This window comes from Dermacentor silvarum, unplaced genomic scaffold (assembly GCF_013339745.2).
Source record: "Dermacentor silvarum isolate Dsil-2018 unplaced genomic scaffold, BIME_Dsil_1.4 Seq894, whole genome shotgun sequence".
In the NCBI taxonomy this organism is placed as follows: domain Eukaryota; kingdom Metazoa; phylum Arthropoda; class Arachnida; order Ixodida; family Ixodidae; genus Dermacentor; species Dermacentor silvarum.
The window spans coordinates 44,465-59,362 of NW_023606937.1; the positions used below are offsets into that span (position 1 = coordinate 44,465).

Sequence of the window (14,898 nt, forward strand, 5' to 3'; positions counted from 1 at the left end):
GCCGAGCACGAGTGCTGAACCAGGAAGCCTATTGACATTCATGAAGCACCGATTCTCTTTCCAGCACTGAATGGCAGGTTGTTGTTTGCTTCACTGCATGCCAGATAGTCCTTCCTGAGTATAGCACGCTTCATTACATTACACAAGTATGATGTTCTAAAGGTTAATAAAGCAAACTCACCATAATGGAGCACAAATAGGACCCTTGTACGAGCGCCCTCCAAATTTTCAGACGAGCTCCTTACTTATTACTCCTGCATGGCTTGCACAACCTGTCATATTGAATGCCTTGATAGCATCTGCTAAAATAGTGTTGTTTTGTCAACATGTACATTTCCGATGACATGACAGATCAGTCTTGTAGGGAGCAGCATTTCATATATAAAACGTGTTGGCAAAAATAAATTACAGTAAGGTTTCACGTGCCAAAACCACTATGTCCTCCTGAGACATGAGCACAATGATAGGACTTAAACACTGAAGGTGGTGTTTATTGTCTGCAGTTGTTTTAAATCTGAAAAACAATTTTTAAAAATTTGAATATTGCGGTTAGATGCCAAAAGCTATGTCTCCATTGTGCGAGGAAAAAACTGACCACCTTTATCATCTTCTCATGTTTGCTATGGTAAAAATGACATTTCATTGCTTAAACTCTGAGATGAAGATGTAACTACGCGCAGTATATTGCCATGTTGCTGCTGCGTCCGGTATTTTCATGCAATCTCACTGACATTGAAAGACACCTCGAGGTTGGTTTCGGCCGTCTGGGACAACACAGAAGCCTAATTTAACTTATTGTCAAATTTATCGAAAGCGGATGACAAGAACATAAGTAAACCACTTCTTTATAGCTACATATGCACCGTACTTTATACCCAGAGTGAATATTTCGCGTAATCACTTCCCAGTGAATTGCGAAAAAAAGTTCAATGCAATGTATTGTACAAGGGTTCTTAGGAGGATATGATAATGAGGCGCATCGTAATGGGGGACTCCAAATTAATTTTGACCACCTGGAGTTCTTTAACACGCACCTAATCTAAGTACATGGTTGTTTTTGTTGCAGCCACCATGACAAACAATCGAACTCGCACCCTAGTGCTTAACAGCACAATGCCATAGCCGCTAAGCTGCCACCATGTGTGACAGTGAATGGGTGTTCGATATCCGTATGGTACAGTGCCATACTTTTGCAATGGTTTCCCAAGGGGATGTTAAAAATGGTCGACACAGACAATTCGGTATAACCAGGTTCGACTGTAAATAGTGTTCGATAGTTTTAAGACACTTCTTGTATGTGTGGAAGTTGAGCCAGGAAGGTAATTTTCAGTTATTTGACACTGCATCTTTTGCTTCATTAATTTTCTCATTCATAACTTGTTGCAGTGCTGTAATTGCATCTATTTGCTGATGGGTATTCAGTAAACGTAACTGTTGTGCAAGCGACATGCAGAAAAAGTATGGAAGGTCGTGACATTCTCTAGTAGACTGCGATGCCATGACAGCGCACAATTGACTGAGACATTCTGTTGCGATGTCCACATGTGAGACAGGCGGTGCAGAGCTGCAAAGAAACATGGTATATACTTTAGGCATGTGATGGTCACAATATGTGCGCTCTTATCTTACTTATAATCACTGGCGGACATCCTAGGGATCTTCCGTGGCCTGTTCATCCAGAGGAGAAAATTGAAGTATACAGTGTCAAAAACAGGTTGTATTGCAAAGTTGCGTAATATGTGTGAATAGCATGGATGCATCAAAACTTTCACAGTAATCCTATTGCAACTACTTGCCTTTCAGCATGAAACACTGCATCTTGGTCAGTCTCTGCACTGTCTACTGACCTGCAGAATAAATTGCTGTCACCAAATATACGGGGTGTTTCAGCGAACACTTTCAAAAATTCTTAAAGGTTGCCTGTGGCAGATAGCACAATTCTAGTTCATGAGCTGGTCTACTCGAAGAGGCGGACATTACTTGCACAAGAAACTGAAATGCATAATTGAATAATTAACAAAAATTCACTAATTAAGTTTTAAACTAATTACCTGATGGCCCATATTGCAATTTACGAATTGTAGTCGTGGTGTTCGCAAGACACGCAAGACATCTTCAGAACACCACGGCTACAATTTGTAAATTGCAATATGGGCCATCAGGTAATTAGTTTAAAACTTAATTAGTGAATTTTTGTTAATTATTCAATTATGCATTTCAGTTTCTTGTGCAAGTAATGTCCGCCTCTTCGAGTAGACCAGCTCATGAACTAGAATTGTGCTATCTGCCACAGGCAACCTTTAAGAATTTTTAAAGTGTTCGCTGAAACACCTCGTCCACTTGGAACGAATTCTCGGGATGACATCAGTTTTCAGATATTAATTCCCGAACTTTGCCGAGAAATGCATTGGCGTTCCAGTTAGTTGCTTAACAAAACGTCGCTTTATGCATTGAAGCATAAACTTAACTGGAACGCCAATGCATTTCTCCGCAAAGTTCTGGAATTATTATCTCGAAACTGGTGTCATCCCGAGAATTAATTCCAAGTGGATCTGCCTTGCGAACTCCATGGCTACAATTTTTGAATTGCAATATGGGCCATCAGGTAATTAGTTTAAAACTTGATTAGTAAATTTTTGTTGATTAGTCGATTATGCATTTCAACTTTTCGTGCAAGTAATGTCCGCCTCTTCGAGTAGACCAGTTCACTAACTAGAATTGGGCTATCTGCCACAGACAATTTTAAATAAATTTTGAAAGTGTTCGCTGAAACACCCTGTATATTGGACTGAAGCTGAACATATAGAATGAAAATTAACATTTAATTTCGGAGACTTTCAGGTTAATGTTGAAAAGATTGGTCTCACCTGTCTGTTTCCATAATTGCAGGCGTTACGGGGAGCGGTGATGCCCCTGCTCCTGAAAGCTCATCCTGAGAACTTGCGTCATAAGTGGCATCCTCCAGCTGCGGTGTCTCTGCAACCTCCGTGCTGCCCTCTCTGCTCGTACTTGGTCGATCCACGTTTGGTGTTCTGTGTTATGTGTCATTGATAAAAACAATCACGTGAAACAATTTTGAGCTTCCTCACTGCTTTGTCGAATAGCGTTTGTATCAAATGACCACTGGCGATTGCTTTCAAGCAGCGCAAAATTACTTCGTGGAACTGGAGAAAAAAATAATTTCAGAGGAATTTTTCCAATATGTGCCATGCAGTGACGAAAATCTGTACTAAAGCCACAATACGTACTGTGTTCAGTGCAATTTGAGTGCAGTTTTTGCTTCTTTTGATGTACGACTCCATTTACACTTTAAAGATGGAAAACGAGCTGAACTCATCAAGCGCATACTTTGTAAAAAAGGACAAATGACGAGACTAGCTCGTCCAGCACTTCTTTGTTTTCCATGCAGGCCTGAACATGATTTAGCTCCTGTGAATGATGATCTGTGCCTCTTCTAGAAGGTGCGCGAGTATCTTCTACTTCTATATAACGTCACATAGTGCAAGATGTTTAAGAGTAATGTTCAGAGTGCAGACCCTGTTCTGTTCCTTTCTGTATATTTGAAAATGGGATCATTTGTGGTGCAAGTGCACGCTTCAAGTAGTGCTGAAATCGAAATAAAATGTGATGAGTCTGAGTTTAGCCTCTGCAAGTGAGAGTGATTATGAACTGGCCTCGGGCAACAATCGTCAGCTGGCTTGTGCGCATGAAGGCCTCCCTTGTTAGACTGTTTTTTATAGCAGGCTAGATCTTGCTGACAAAGTTATCATGCTGAAAAGTAAACGTGGTGATTGTTAGAGCTCATCCGCTTCAAGTGTTCAAGTGCAGGTGAATTTGAAGTGACATTAGGCGACATTGGTGAGCAGTAAAACCCCATTTGCTTCAATACAAAAATTTGTTTTCAAGTAAGTTCTGTGGACCAAACTTTTTTTTGCATATTTTCCCTTTATGTGATCATTAGATTTGTTTGCACCTATAGAAAACATGGCTTTTTTGCAAGTTGTCTGAATATTATTTCCATCTTTAAAGGGTCAACTTACACCTTTTTACTGCCAAAATTTATTGAAAGCTCTGTGAGAGCTCCCTTGCAACTCACTGTTCAGGACTCGCGAAGTCAATGTTTGTGCAGATGCTAAAAATATGACACAAACACATGTTAATTATGCTTCACCGTGCCGTACATTAGCCAAACCCTTTCATGCCTAACCTCTCATCCATCAGATCTGTAGCACTTTGCTAAGCTTTAGTGATTATTCTGCCTCTCTAGTTCATCAGAGCAGTTGCTCATTAAGTGTTATGTTTAGTTATGTAATAGCTGATGTTGCCAACGTATAAATACTTATGAAATATTTAGCTTCGGCATCACATCGAGTGTGTGTTACTTTGGAGATCTGAAATTGTCACTGTATGACTATTGAGATGCGTTAACATTAACGGTTATTTATGTGTTATTTATCAACGGTTTGCATGGTTATTTATAATCGTGTCTTCAGTTTACATGGTCACAATGTTTACTCTCTGTCAACACTCTACAGCGCCATTTGTGGACTGCTATTCTATTGTGGTATCTAGTTATTCATTTTTCTCCTACATTGCAGTGTGTTCAATATAAATTTTGATTTCGAATTAGTTTGTCAATAGTGTGTATGTAATATAGGGAGCACTTCTTGTATAGAGGAAGCATGCATTTGTTTGTTTTTCTTTGTGGTTGTTAGTATATATTTTGTTCATTTCTTGCATGTAATTGACTGAAATTGAAGTAATAAAGATAACCCAAACAGTCATGCTGAGCTCACATTGGTTCTTTCAAGACTGGACCCATCAGAGACATCATTGACTCGAAGTGTGCCCACTTCACAGTTGGTACATCAGCTGCACCTGCTCCGCTTCTCATCGAGTCTCTGATTTTATTGCGGTGCTTGTTGAAAGTCTCCTTCAGGTTCTTGAACTTGTTCTGAGCAGCTATTCCTGCAAACATTTGATTTTTTTATACACGCTTCCGTGCAGAGTCTGAGCTGTGGTTTAAATTATAGTTAGCCATTCACAGGTGAAAGAGACTCTTTATTGGAGAAAACAGATTTTTACCGGCACGTGTACAACTGCTGGCATGCTACTCTGTATAGGGAGGGGGAATGTGATTAAAAGATTCCAGATGAGAGTGGGAAAAAAAGAGAACAAAAATAAATGTGAAATGCGCAAGTGGACCTGATACTATAATATTTACAGGTGAGATGACGGGTAAATTTAGGATTTTCTATAGGAAATAGTATACTTCCTTGTACTAGTATAATAAATATTTGCTGCACTTCTATCTGCACTTATTCGGTGCCAATAAAATAATGTAGCTGTGGAATACTACTTGTTCAATGTCTAATTACACTTTCACTCAAAAGTATTTTACATGCAGAATAAATGAAAAAAAAAGCAGGTGTGCTGCGGCGTAAGTAGACCGACATGAAGAGAGACTCGATGACCACGAGAAGGCGCGTGTGAAACGGTGGTGTTGATGAGAAGCGCTTCCAGTGGGCAGCGCGTGCGAAGGGACACACCTGTAGCGCTGCGCTGCCGATCCGGGCAGCATTGCGTGTGTAGCGTGCGTTGGAAAATGTGGCCCGACTATTACGAACTGAATGAACAAGCGTGGTGTGAGCGCGCACAAACACGAAGAGATCAGACTGAATGACAGCAGACAACGACTGTCAAAACGCTGGCAGCAAGCATACGCCGCAGCGGGCGAAGGTACGTGCGGTCTATCGCTTCAACGGAAACTGAGCGGCGAATGCACTTAAAGGTCAGAGCCGTGTGGAGATAAGAGACGGTGCGAGCGAGCGACGAGCGCGGTTGTTGGCAGAGAAGTGCCTCCCCCCCCCCCCCCCCCCCTTGCTCCCTCCGGCGCTGGCTTCCTGCTTCCTTGCTTGCGCGTGGGAGATTGAGTGCGTTCGCTCTCCGTGATAGCGCGCGTCTCCGCACGCTTCCTCTCGGGCATACGGCGCGCGGCGAAGATTTTATCTATAGGGAACCTCACGGCGACGGCGACGGCGACGACGACGGCGACGCCGACGGCAGAAATCCGGTTCAAGTGTCCATATAATTGCTATCGCAATAAAAACAACAGATAACGGGACACAGTGCAATAGTGCACAATATTTTCATGTTTCCCTATGACTCGCCTGCAAAACGTGTATATTCGTAGTGCGCCGCTACACATCAAGTTGCTTTCTCAAACTGTGATTCTCACCACCATAGAGCATGCAGCGCAACTAATAGACACGCAGGATAGTGAACGGACACGCACAGTGTTCGAAATGGCATTCTGGATGTGCGTGGTTTTTCCACCATGTCCCACCTGGCTGCGCTGTTTACATTGAGAGAACGCAGCACCTGCTTGCACACTGGGCTGGCCAGCCATCGAACAAAAACAAACGTGCTCGCCAGCGTGTTTGGGCACATGCGTTGCGATCTTTTATGGGCATGACTGCAGAACCAATTCTGCTTTTCCGATAGCCTCTGATAGCCAAAATTTATCACGCCACAGTTCAGCAGGTAATCGCATTTTTCCCGATCCAAAAGTTGACATGTGCAGAGAGCTTCCTATAATTTCCCAGCTACAATGAGTCTGCTGAAACTAAAAGTAAAATATATTTGATTTTTTAAATTAGCAACTAATTACCACATATCACCCATCCACCCATGGTCATCATCGCTGACAGCATGTCTTTTAAAAAGCCGTCCTTATACTTCAGAATGGCTATATTTAAATATTACGTAAATTCTTTGTAGAAACACCAGTATATACAGCATATAGAGACTAGCTTTCACTCGGATGAGGCACTTGGCATCACACGTACAAAAAATAAACGAGCAAGTAATAGTACTTCAGCCTGATAATTGTTCCACGCAATATTTTTAACCCAGAACTTCTAAAAACCTTGTAAAAACCTTGTAATAACTGGACATTCTGTTGCGTTATGACTAGTATGTCAGCTCTCAGCTGCTGAATGAAGTTATAAAACTTTGTTCATAAAAGGACAGTCAAACAACAAAAATTTTCACTTGTATTTGGCAGGTTGCACTATGCAACACGTGCGCAAAATATAAAATATTAACCAAGCAGCACGTTACGAAAAGTTAAGCACTAGCTGCCAGTATTCATGTGCCCTATAAGGGAATGCAAACGTTACAGTTGTACCATGCAGTACTTTTAAGCTGGGACATTGTTCCCTGGCTCCTGGCTGGCAAATAAGTTTCATAAACAAACTATGTTTAGGAAGAGCAAGCAAGCTATAATCTTTGTACAAGACTGCTGACAATTGTTTCACACACATTATGTTAACACAGACCTATTAAGAACGAGACGTATTGTACTCTTCTTTTCAGTACATAGCAACACCCAGCAACTTTTTTGATAAATTCGTAGAGACTACAGTACACTACGTTTCTTTTTCGCTGACCTTCACCTGGGCACTGTTACATTGTCTGCCAAGTCATAAAAACAAAAAAAGCTGCAGTCTGTAGATACTGTCGTTGGCACAGAGGCAGCGGAAAAAGTTACTGGATCATGCTATTATCGTAATAAAAAAAAGAAAATATTACATTAAAAATTGCACAAAACTATTGCTCAAGCTGTTGCACAGTATTGTCAGGCTAGCATTCATATGCTATTGTACATGGATCTCGGCGTCGCATTGCCTGCACAATTCTGTTCACAAACTTGGCAACAACCACTCTTGCCGTTATTACATTCCCCCAAACCAAAAAAAAACAATCGTTTCAGTATTACACTGGTGTTGAATGATTTAGGCCCATATACTATGTTCGTGGTGGCGTGGAGCAGAGGTAGAATACCCGGCTTCAAATCTGAAGGTCGTAAGTTCGAATCCTACTCCAGTCCACCACATTTTCAGGCATGGAGTGGTGCCTGACACCAGCAAGAAAAAAAATATATCGCCGAGAGCTAGTGGGGCTATACTAGTTCAGGTGCAACCAAACCTAGGAAGGCCTACTAAGCTTCATCAAAGTCACTCCCTCACCAGAACAGGAATTGGCCTCCCTGGTGCAGTATTCGGCCACTAGCTCCTTCATGACTCCGACAATTTAGCCATGGCCCTCAGTTGCCTGTGGCTGCGGAGCACCTGACCAAGGCGGCGGTCAGACCTGCTACGCGGCATAGGGTGCTAAGAATCTCTGGGTCAAGACAGGCCGCCAATGGAAACTGAACATGGCAACGTTCAACACGCGCACCCTCTCGAGTGAGGCAAGCTTAGCAGGACTATTTGAAGAATTATCAGGCATTTCCTGGGATATTATTGGCCTTAGTGAGGTTAGAAGAACTGATGAGGCTTACACAGTGCTGACTAACGGCCACGTCCTCTGCTACAGAGGTCTTCCAGATAAGAAAGAATCTGGGGTAGGATTTCTAGTGCATAACAACATAGCGGGCAACATTGATGAATTCTACAGCATTAATGAGAGGGTAGCAGTCGTCGTAATAAAGCTGAATAGGAGGTACAAAATGAAGGTAGTACAAGCCTGTGCCCCAACCTCTAGTCACGATGATGAAGAAATAGAACAGTTTTATGAAGATGTTGAACTCGCAATGAGAAAGGTGCAAACTCAGTATACTTTAGTCATGGGCGACTTCAATGCAAAAGTGGGGAAAAAGCAGCTTCGTGAGCAAGCAATTGGCAACTACGGCATCGATTCTAGGAATGCAAGAGGAGAGATGTTAGTAGAATTCGCGGAAAGGAATAGGCTCCGAATAATGAATACCTTCTTCAGGAAGCGCAGCAACAGGAAGTGGACCTGGAAAAGCCCTAATGGAGAAACAAGGAATGAAATAGATTTCATACTCTCTGCCGATCCAAGCATAGTGCAGGATGTAGAACTGTTAGATAAGGTTATGTGCAGTGACCATAGGTTAGTGAGGTCTAGGATTTCTTTCAATTTGAAGAGAGAGAGAGTGAAATTAGTTAAGAGGAAACAGGCCAACCTAGAGGCAGTAAGGGCAAAAGCAGACCAATTCAGGCTGGTGCTTGCAAACAAATATGCAGCTTTAGAAAAGGAAGAGAAAGACAACATAGAGGTAATGAATGAAACCGTAACTAGGCTGATCTCAGAAGCAGCAATTGAAGTGGGAGATAGGGCACCAAGGCAACCAGCAGGTAAGCTCTCCCAAGAAACAAAGGACCTAATAAAGAAACGACAGAAGATGAAAATGTCCAACTAAAGAGATCAGATAGAATTCGCTGAATTGTCAAAACTAATCAAAAACAAAAAGGTAAGGGATATTCGAAATTATAACGTGAGAAAGATTGAGGAAGCCGTAAAATATGGACGCAGCATTAAATCAGTAAGAAGAAAGCTTAGCATAGGACAAGGCACGATGTATGCACTGAAAGATAAGCATGGTATATCATCAGCAATTTCGATGACATAGTAAAAGCAGCGGAAGAATTCTATACTGACTGGTACAGTGCCCAAAACAGCCAAGTTACTGAAGTGAAGCTAAAATGTAAGGATTGGCCAGAGGAAAACAGGAAAGAGCGAAATGAACCAATAGGAGTGACTGAAAGAAAACTGTTGGGCTGATTTGAGATTACCATTGGTTCGTGACAGTTGTGTGCTTGTAAAACTGCTTGTGATTGTTAGAGTTGTCCGGCCTACGCTGCCGAGGGGCGGAGGAATGAAATTTTTGTGTGAACCGAATTGCTTAAAAAGGGGAATTCAGCCATGTTTTGGGGGAGAGCGATGGGATAGCAATGAGAGAGCTGGAGTCGATGACTCCGCGAGCTGTTGGCGAAATGTACATATGTAAATAAACGTGTACATACGGAGGAGTTGTTGCGAGCCTTGTATGCAACTTGTAGCCTGACAACGAACGGAAGATTGAGGGCTAGGAGCCCGGATCAACAAGGGTGCCATCAGGAGCGACGGACGAGCAACGACCTGAACTCGAACAGCGGCACCCCCACCACCACGGAGGGAAACTTAACTGTTACCTATCAAGAAAGGGGTCAGGCAAGGAGACACAATCTCTCCAATGCTATTCACTGCATGCTTAGAAGAAGTATTCAAGCTCTTAGAGTGGGAAGGCTTAGGAGTGAGGATCAACGGCGAATATCTCAGCAACCTTCGGTTTGCAGATGACATTTTCCTATTCAGCAACAATGGAGACGAATTACAACAAATGATTGAGGACCTTAATTGAAAAAGTGTAAGAATTGGGTTGAAGATGAATATGCAGAAGACAAAGATAATGTTCAATAGCCTGGCAAGGGAACAAGAATTCAGAATCGCCAGTCAGCCTCTAGAGTCTGTAAAGGAGTACGTTTATCTAGGTCAATTACTCACAGGGGACCCTGATCACGAGAAAGAAATTTCCAGAAGAATAAAATTGGGTTGGAGTGCATACGGCAGGCATTACCAAATCCTGACTGGGAGCTTACCACTGTCGTTGAAAAGAAAAGTGCACAATCATTGCATTCTACCGGTGCTAACATATGGGGCAGAAACTTGGAGGTTAACAAAGAAGCTCGAGAACAAGTTAAGGACCGCACCAAGAGCGATGGAACGAAAAATCTTAGGACTAACGTTAAGAGATAGGAAGAGAGCAGTGTGGATCAGAGAACAAACGGGGATAGCCGATATTCTAGTTGACATTAAGCGGAAGAAATGGAGCTGGGCAGGCCATGTAATGCGTAGGATGGATAACCGGTGGACCATAAGGCTTACAGAATGGATACCAAGAGAAGGGAAGCGCATTCGAGGTCGGCAGAAAACCAGATGGGATGATGAAGTTAGGAAATTTGCAGGCGCAAGTTGGAATACGCTAGCGCAAGACAGGGGTAATTGGAGATCGCAGGGAGAGGCCTTCGTCCTGCAGTGGACATAAAATATAGGCTGATGATGATGATGATGACTATGTTCAATACAAAAAATGCACTCATGATTGCGACGACTCTTTCCTCCGCATTTTTGACCATGAACAGCCGCTCCTTGTCGACACAAAGGCGGAGAAACTCTGCCTGTTCCAGGTTGTGGCCAGAATACACCACTCAGGGCGTGAGCGGAACCCTCTCGTCCTGCAATGACAACAAAGAAAGCCTACTGATCATGAAAGTATATTCATGCTTTTGTGTAAGCACAGCATAAAGGGGTTGCTACGCTTAAGCAAGCAAGTATAATGTAGTCATTCAGCCTTAACTGCAAACAATTTAGGCTGTGGAGAACAACCCAGCATTATTCCAATAACCTGTGTCATTCAAGCATGGTCATTTTATTGCGATAGCAATTATATGGACACTTCAACGGGATTTCTGCCGTCGCCGTCGTCGTCGCCGTGAGGTTCCGTATAGATTCCAAGGGCGCGCCTTATGCACGAGTAAAAGCGCGCGGGGGACGCGCGCTATCACGGAGAGCCAACGCACCGCGGAAAGCAAACGCGATTGTCGCGCGAAAGGCCGGGGGGGTATGGGGGGGAGGGAGGCGGGGCGACGCTGTGATACGGCACCAAATGCTTATCTTGCAACCCAGCGCAAGGGGAACCGGCAACGCAATCTCGCACGCGAAAGCAAAAAAAAAACAACAACAAAAAACAAGCGAGGAGGCAGCGCGGGAGGGAGGGGTGGAGCAGCTTCTACTCTGCCAACAAATACGCTTGCACTGGCTGTGGTGGGCGTCGCCCGCACCGTCTCTTATCTCCACACGGCTCTGACCTTTGTATGCCTTGTGCATTCGCCGCTCAGTTTCCGTTGAAGCGATAGACCGCACGCTTCTTCGCCCGCTGGTTGCACGGCTGCGCTTGCTGCCAGCGTTTTGACAGTCGTTGTCTGCGGTCATTCAGTGTGGTCTATTCATGTTTGCTTGTGCACGATGACACCACGCTTGTCAATTCTGTTAGAAAGCAAATGTGTCCAAGTTCATGCGGCCGATAAAACTACTCTACTATCCCTACTCCGAATAGCTCTCTACCAATTTGCTATCGCAATTGATGCTTCGCCGTTCGGGCGAAACTGCGACACTTTTTTTGCAGCATAGATGCTCCGCACATTGAGTGCAAGAGCAGTTCAAAATTGTTTGTTTGTTCATTTTTACCTTTTGTATATTGATTTATGATTTAATTGCTGTTTTTTATTATTGCTACATGTATTGTTGTTGTTCTTCCTTATTGACCCTTTTCGCGGAGCAGTTTGTTTTAGAGAAACGAGATGGCGCTTACGGCGGCGCGCCATACGTCTCCTCAGCGACCGCGCACGAATACGAAACCATTGCCGCTTCTGCCTTGCTTCTGTGCGATCAGCTGTCGGAAATGCAACTGAGTTTTCGCTAAAGCACTGTGCTCCAATCGTGCTAGATGGAATCATGTGGATTCAAGACGTGTGCAGTAGTTGGCTGCAAAAATAGTGACTGACATGTTAAGGAATGGAATGAATCTGTGCGGCCAAGTTCGCGGACCGCTGCTGCAACCGTCCGAACGTGTTACCAGCACTTCAAGATGTACGGCTTTCCTCGAGGATACAGAAATTTGCTCATCCGCCAGCCTTGTATCGCTAACCTTCAAAGAACGGGCTTCAGCCCCAGAACGTCGGCAAGAGTGAGTACTACTCGTTAAACAATGACAAAAAGAGTAGCGCCGCTTCTTGTCATAGTAAGTTTCGCGCACGTTCTCTCTACACATATATCCCAATTGGCAGGCAATCTTACGCACACTCTATAGCCGACGTATCAAGAATAATGAATGGGCGCACACTCGAATATACTGCGAAATATATACGCACAATGAATGATGGAACTGCTCTGATAGCGCACGAATGGTCGAAGCTGAATGTTTGGTGACGTCCACAAGAGTGAGCGAGTTACTTGCGGTAATATATACGAGTACTTGCTACAAGGTATTAAAATGTACAAAACAACTACGTTTCAAGCCTGGTGCGCAGCAAGAATAAATCTATCGTAACTGAGCACACCCGCGAGTGATTAGGCAGAAAATAATCAGATAGTGGCCGCACCGAGGAACTTCACCGAGTCAGAAACTGACAAGCCGCTGCTTCAAAATATTTGCCAAATAAATAATAAAGAGCAAAACACACTAATCCTGATTCAATTCATGAGCGGAATGTTTAGGTAGCTTGGAATACATATTTAGCCCTGCTTTTAGAACAAGCACCTTATACGCTGCTCGCGCCGTTAGGATAAAGCTTAATAAGCTTCGAAATCGCTTTTACATGCTCTCTGAAGCTGTAATCAAAGCTTCGTGTCGTCCACCCAGCCACCGTCTACGGTATCTCCCAAAACAGAGGTTTTCTAAGCCTCGCCGACGTCATACACTTCCATTGTAAAGAAGGAGGCAACGGAGGCAGTTGAGGCAAGCAATGGACGCGTCACCACGTGATGAAACATGTCAGCGCCCACGGGATCGCCGCGAAAAGGGTTAATATGTACAGTGTTTATTCATGATTGTATCGCCCCCCCCCCCCCCCCCCCCATGTGATACTCTCCCCGTGAGGGCCTTTGGAGGTGACATGAATAATAAAATGAATAAATAGCTGCTGAAATTAAGTACGCCTCAGGTCACATTAAAAAAACAAAAAAAAAACATCTGGATCTTTACACAGTTGCCAAACTGTTTCCACGATTGAAGCCATTTGAGGAAATACAGCATTGTTTAGCACTGATTTCATTAATATAAATGTGAAGAAACTTACGTCTTCATGCACATATAGCGCTGGCACTGTTGTTTGTTCCTTCACATTTGAAGCAATCATCCTCAGAGTTGCAACAGCAAGGAGGTCTGTAAAAAGATGATAATTCGTGTTAGCTTCAATGATCAGACAGACATGTGCAATACAATTGCACAAAATTCTTGTTCTTTCCTGCTTGTAAAAGCTCTGTTTACCTTTGATTCAACAATATCCTTGTTTTCTGAAATTGTTGAAAATCACAAAGCAAGAAATCACGCAAAATTTCGATCGAGCCGACCACACTACGTGGTAAATTCCTCGTTGGTGGAACCTACACTACAGGCGCGGTACGTCGGACAGCCATTCTCGCGCCTGCGGGTCAGCCATCCCAGATTATACCTTTCTCGCGCCCTTATCGCGCTCTACCTTCAAAATAACATCACTGATTTTCCCGGGGAAGCAGTAGGGACATTTTCTTTGAGCATTTTCTTTGAGCTTTAATGTTTTGAAAAGTCACGGAGAGCAGCATAAGGAAAGCCTGGCACGAGCGAAAATACTGCTCCAGGACAGCAGGCCCGGTCTCCACTACGGCCCCTACTGCTGCCCCGGGAAAATCAGTGGTTATTTTGAAGATAGAGCGCCGGAAGGCGCGAGAAAGGCATGACTGATGCAGCGCGAGCGCCGCAGGCGCGAGTAAGTCCACCCGACGTACCGCGCCCGTGCGAGAATAGGTGACGCCAACGAGTAATCTACCCCGAACGTAACCCTTTTTGCCATTCACGCGTCCTTTTTGCCGTAAGACGCCGTTTACTGGCATTTTCGAAACAATATTTCTGATCGCGACGCCGGCTTACCACACATCATTTTAACACCTACGCTACGCAAAGCAAACAAGTAAAATGACAACGGGCTTACCTCGTGAGCAAGTTACGAGCGCGTAGACTGTTAAAACATCCGTTGAGGGGGTAGCCATAGAGAAAGAAAAAAAAGTTAAAGTGGTGGACACTCCCATAGACCCCGGCGGCCCAATCGACTCTAGCGCACCTGGTGGTTGGTGAGAGCAACTGGCCTGCGCTTCCCGTTTCGGTTTCACTGGCGCGAATTTTGGATTACTGTGCGCAACCGACGTTTGGCTATGGCGAAAGTTAATGATTTCAGACCACTTTTCTCCGCCCAAATAGCAATGCTATTGTTTGTCGTTTTGATTTAGCGATTCCCT

The 14,898-nt window shown here is 43.8% G+C and overlaps 1 protein-coding gene and 1 long non-coding RNA gene across 2 annotated transcripts; both read right to left on the minus strand.

Moving 5' to 3' along the window:
* Positions 1-870: 870 nt before the first annotated feature.
* LOC125942014 (uncharacterized) lies at positions 871-5,418 on the minus strand. Its single transcript, XM_049659915.1, has 3 exons — positions 4,797-5,418; positions 2,868-3,032; positions 871-1,847 (listed from the first exon to the last, which is right to left on the minus strand). Exons 1-3 carry the CDS (start codon positions 4,976-4,978, stop codon positions 1,769-1,771), a joined length of 426 nt encoding a protein of 141 aa, XP_049515872.1. The 5' UTR covers positions 4,979-5,418; the 3' UTR covers positions 871-1,768.
* Positions 5,419-10,937: 5,519 nt separating this feature from the next.
* Positions 10,938-14,620, minus strand: LOC125942015 (uncharacterized). The gene is made up of 3 exons (XR_007464736.1): positions 14,595-14,620; positions 13,704-13,789; positions 10,938-11,081 (listed from the first exon to the last, which is right to left on the minus strand). It is a non-coding gene; the product is annotated as an uncharacterized LOC125942015 (long non-coding RNA).
* Between the last annotated feature and the right edge of the window lie 278 nt (positions 14,621-14,898).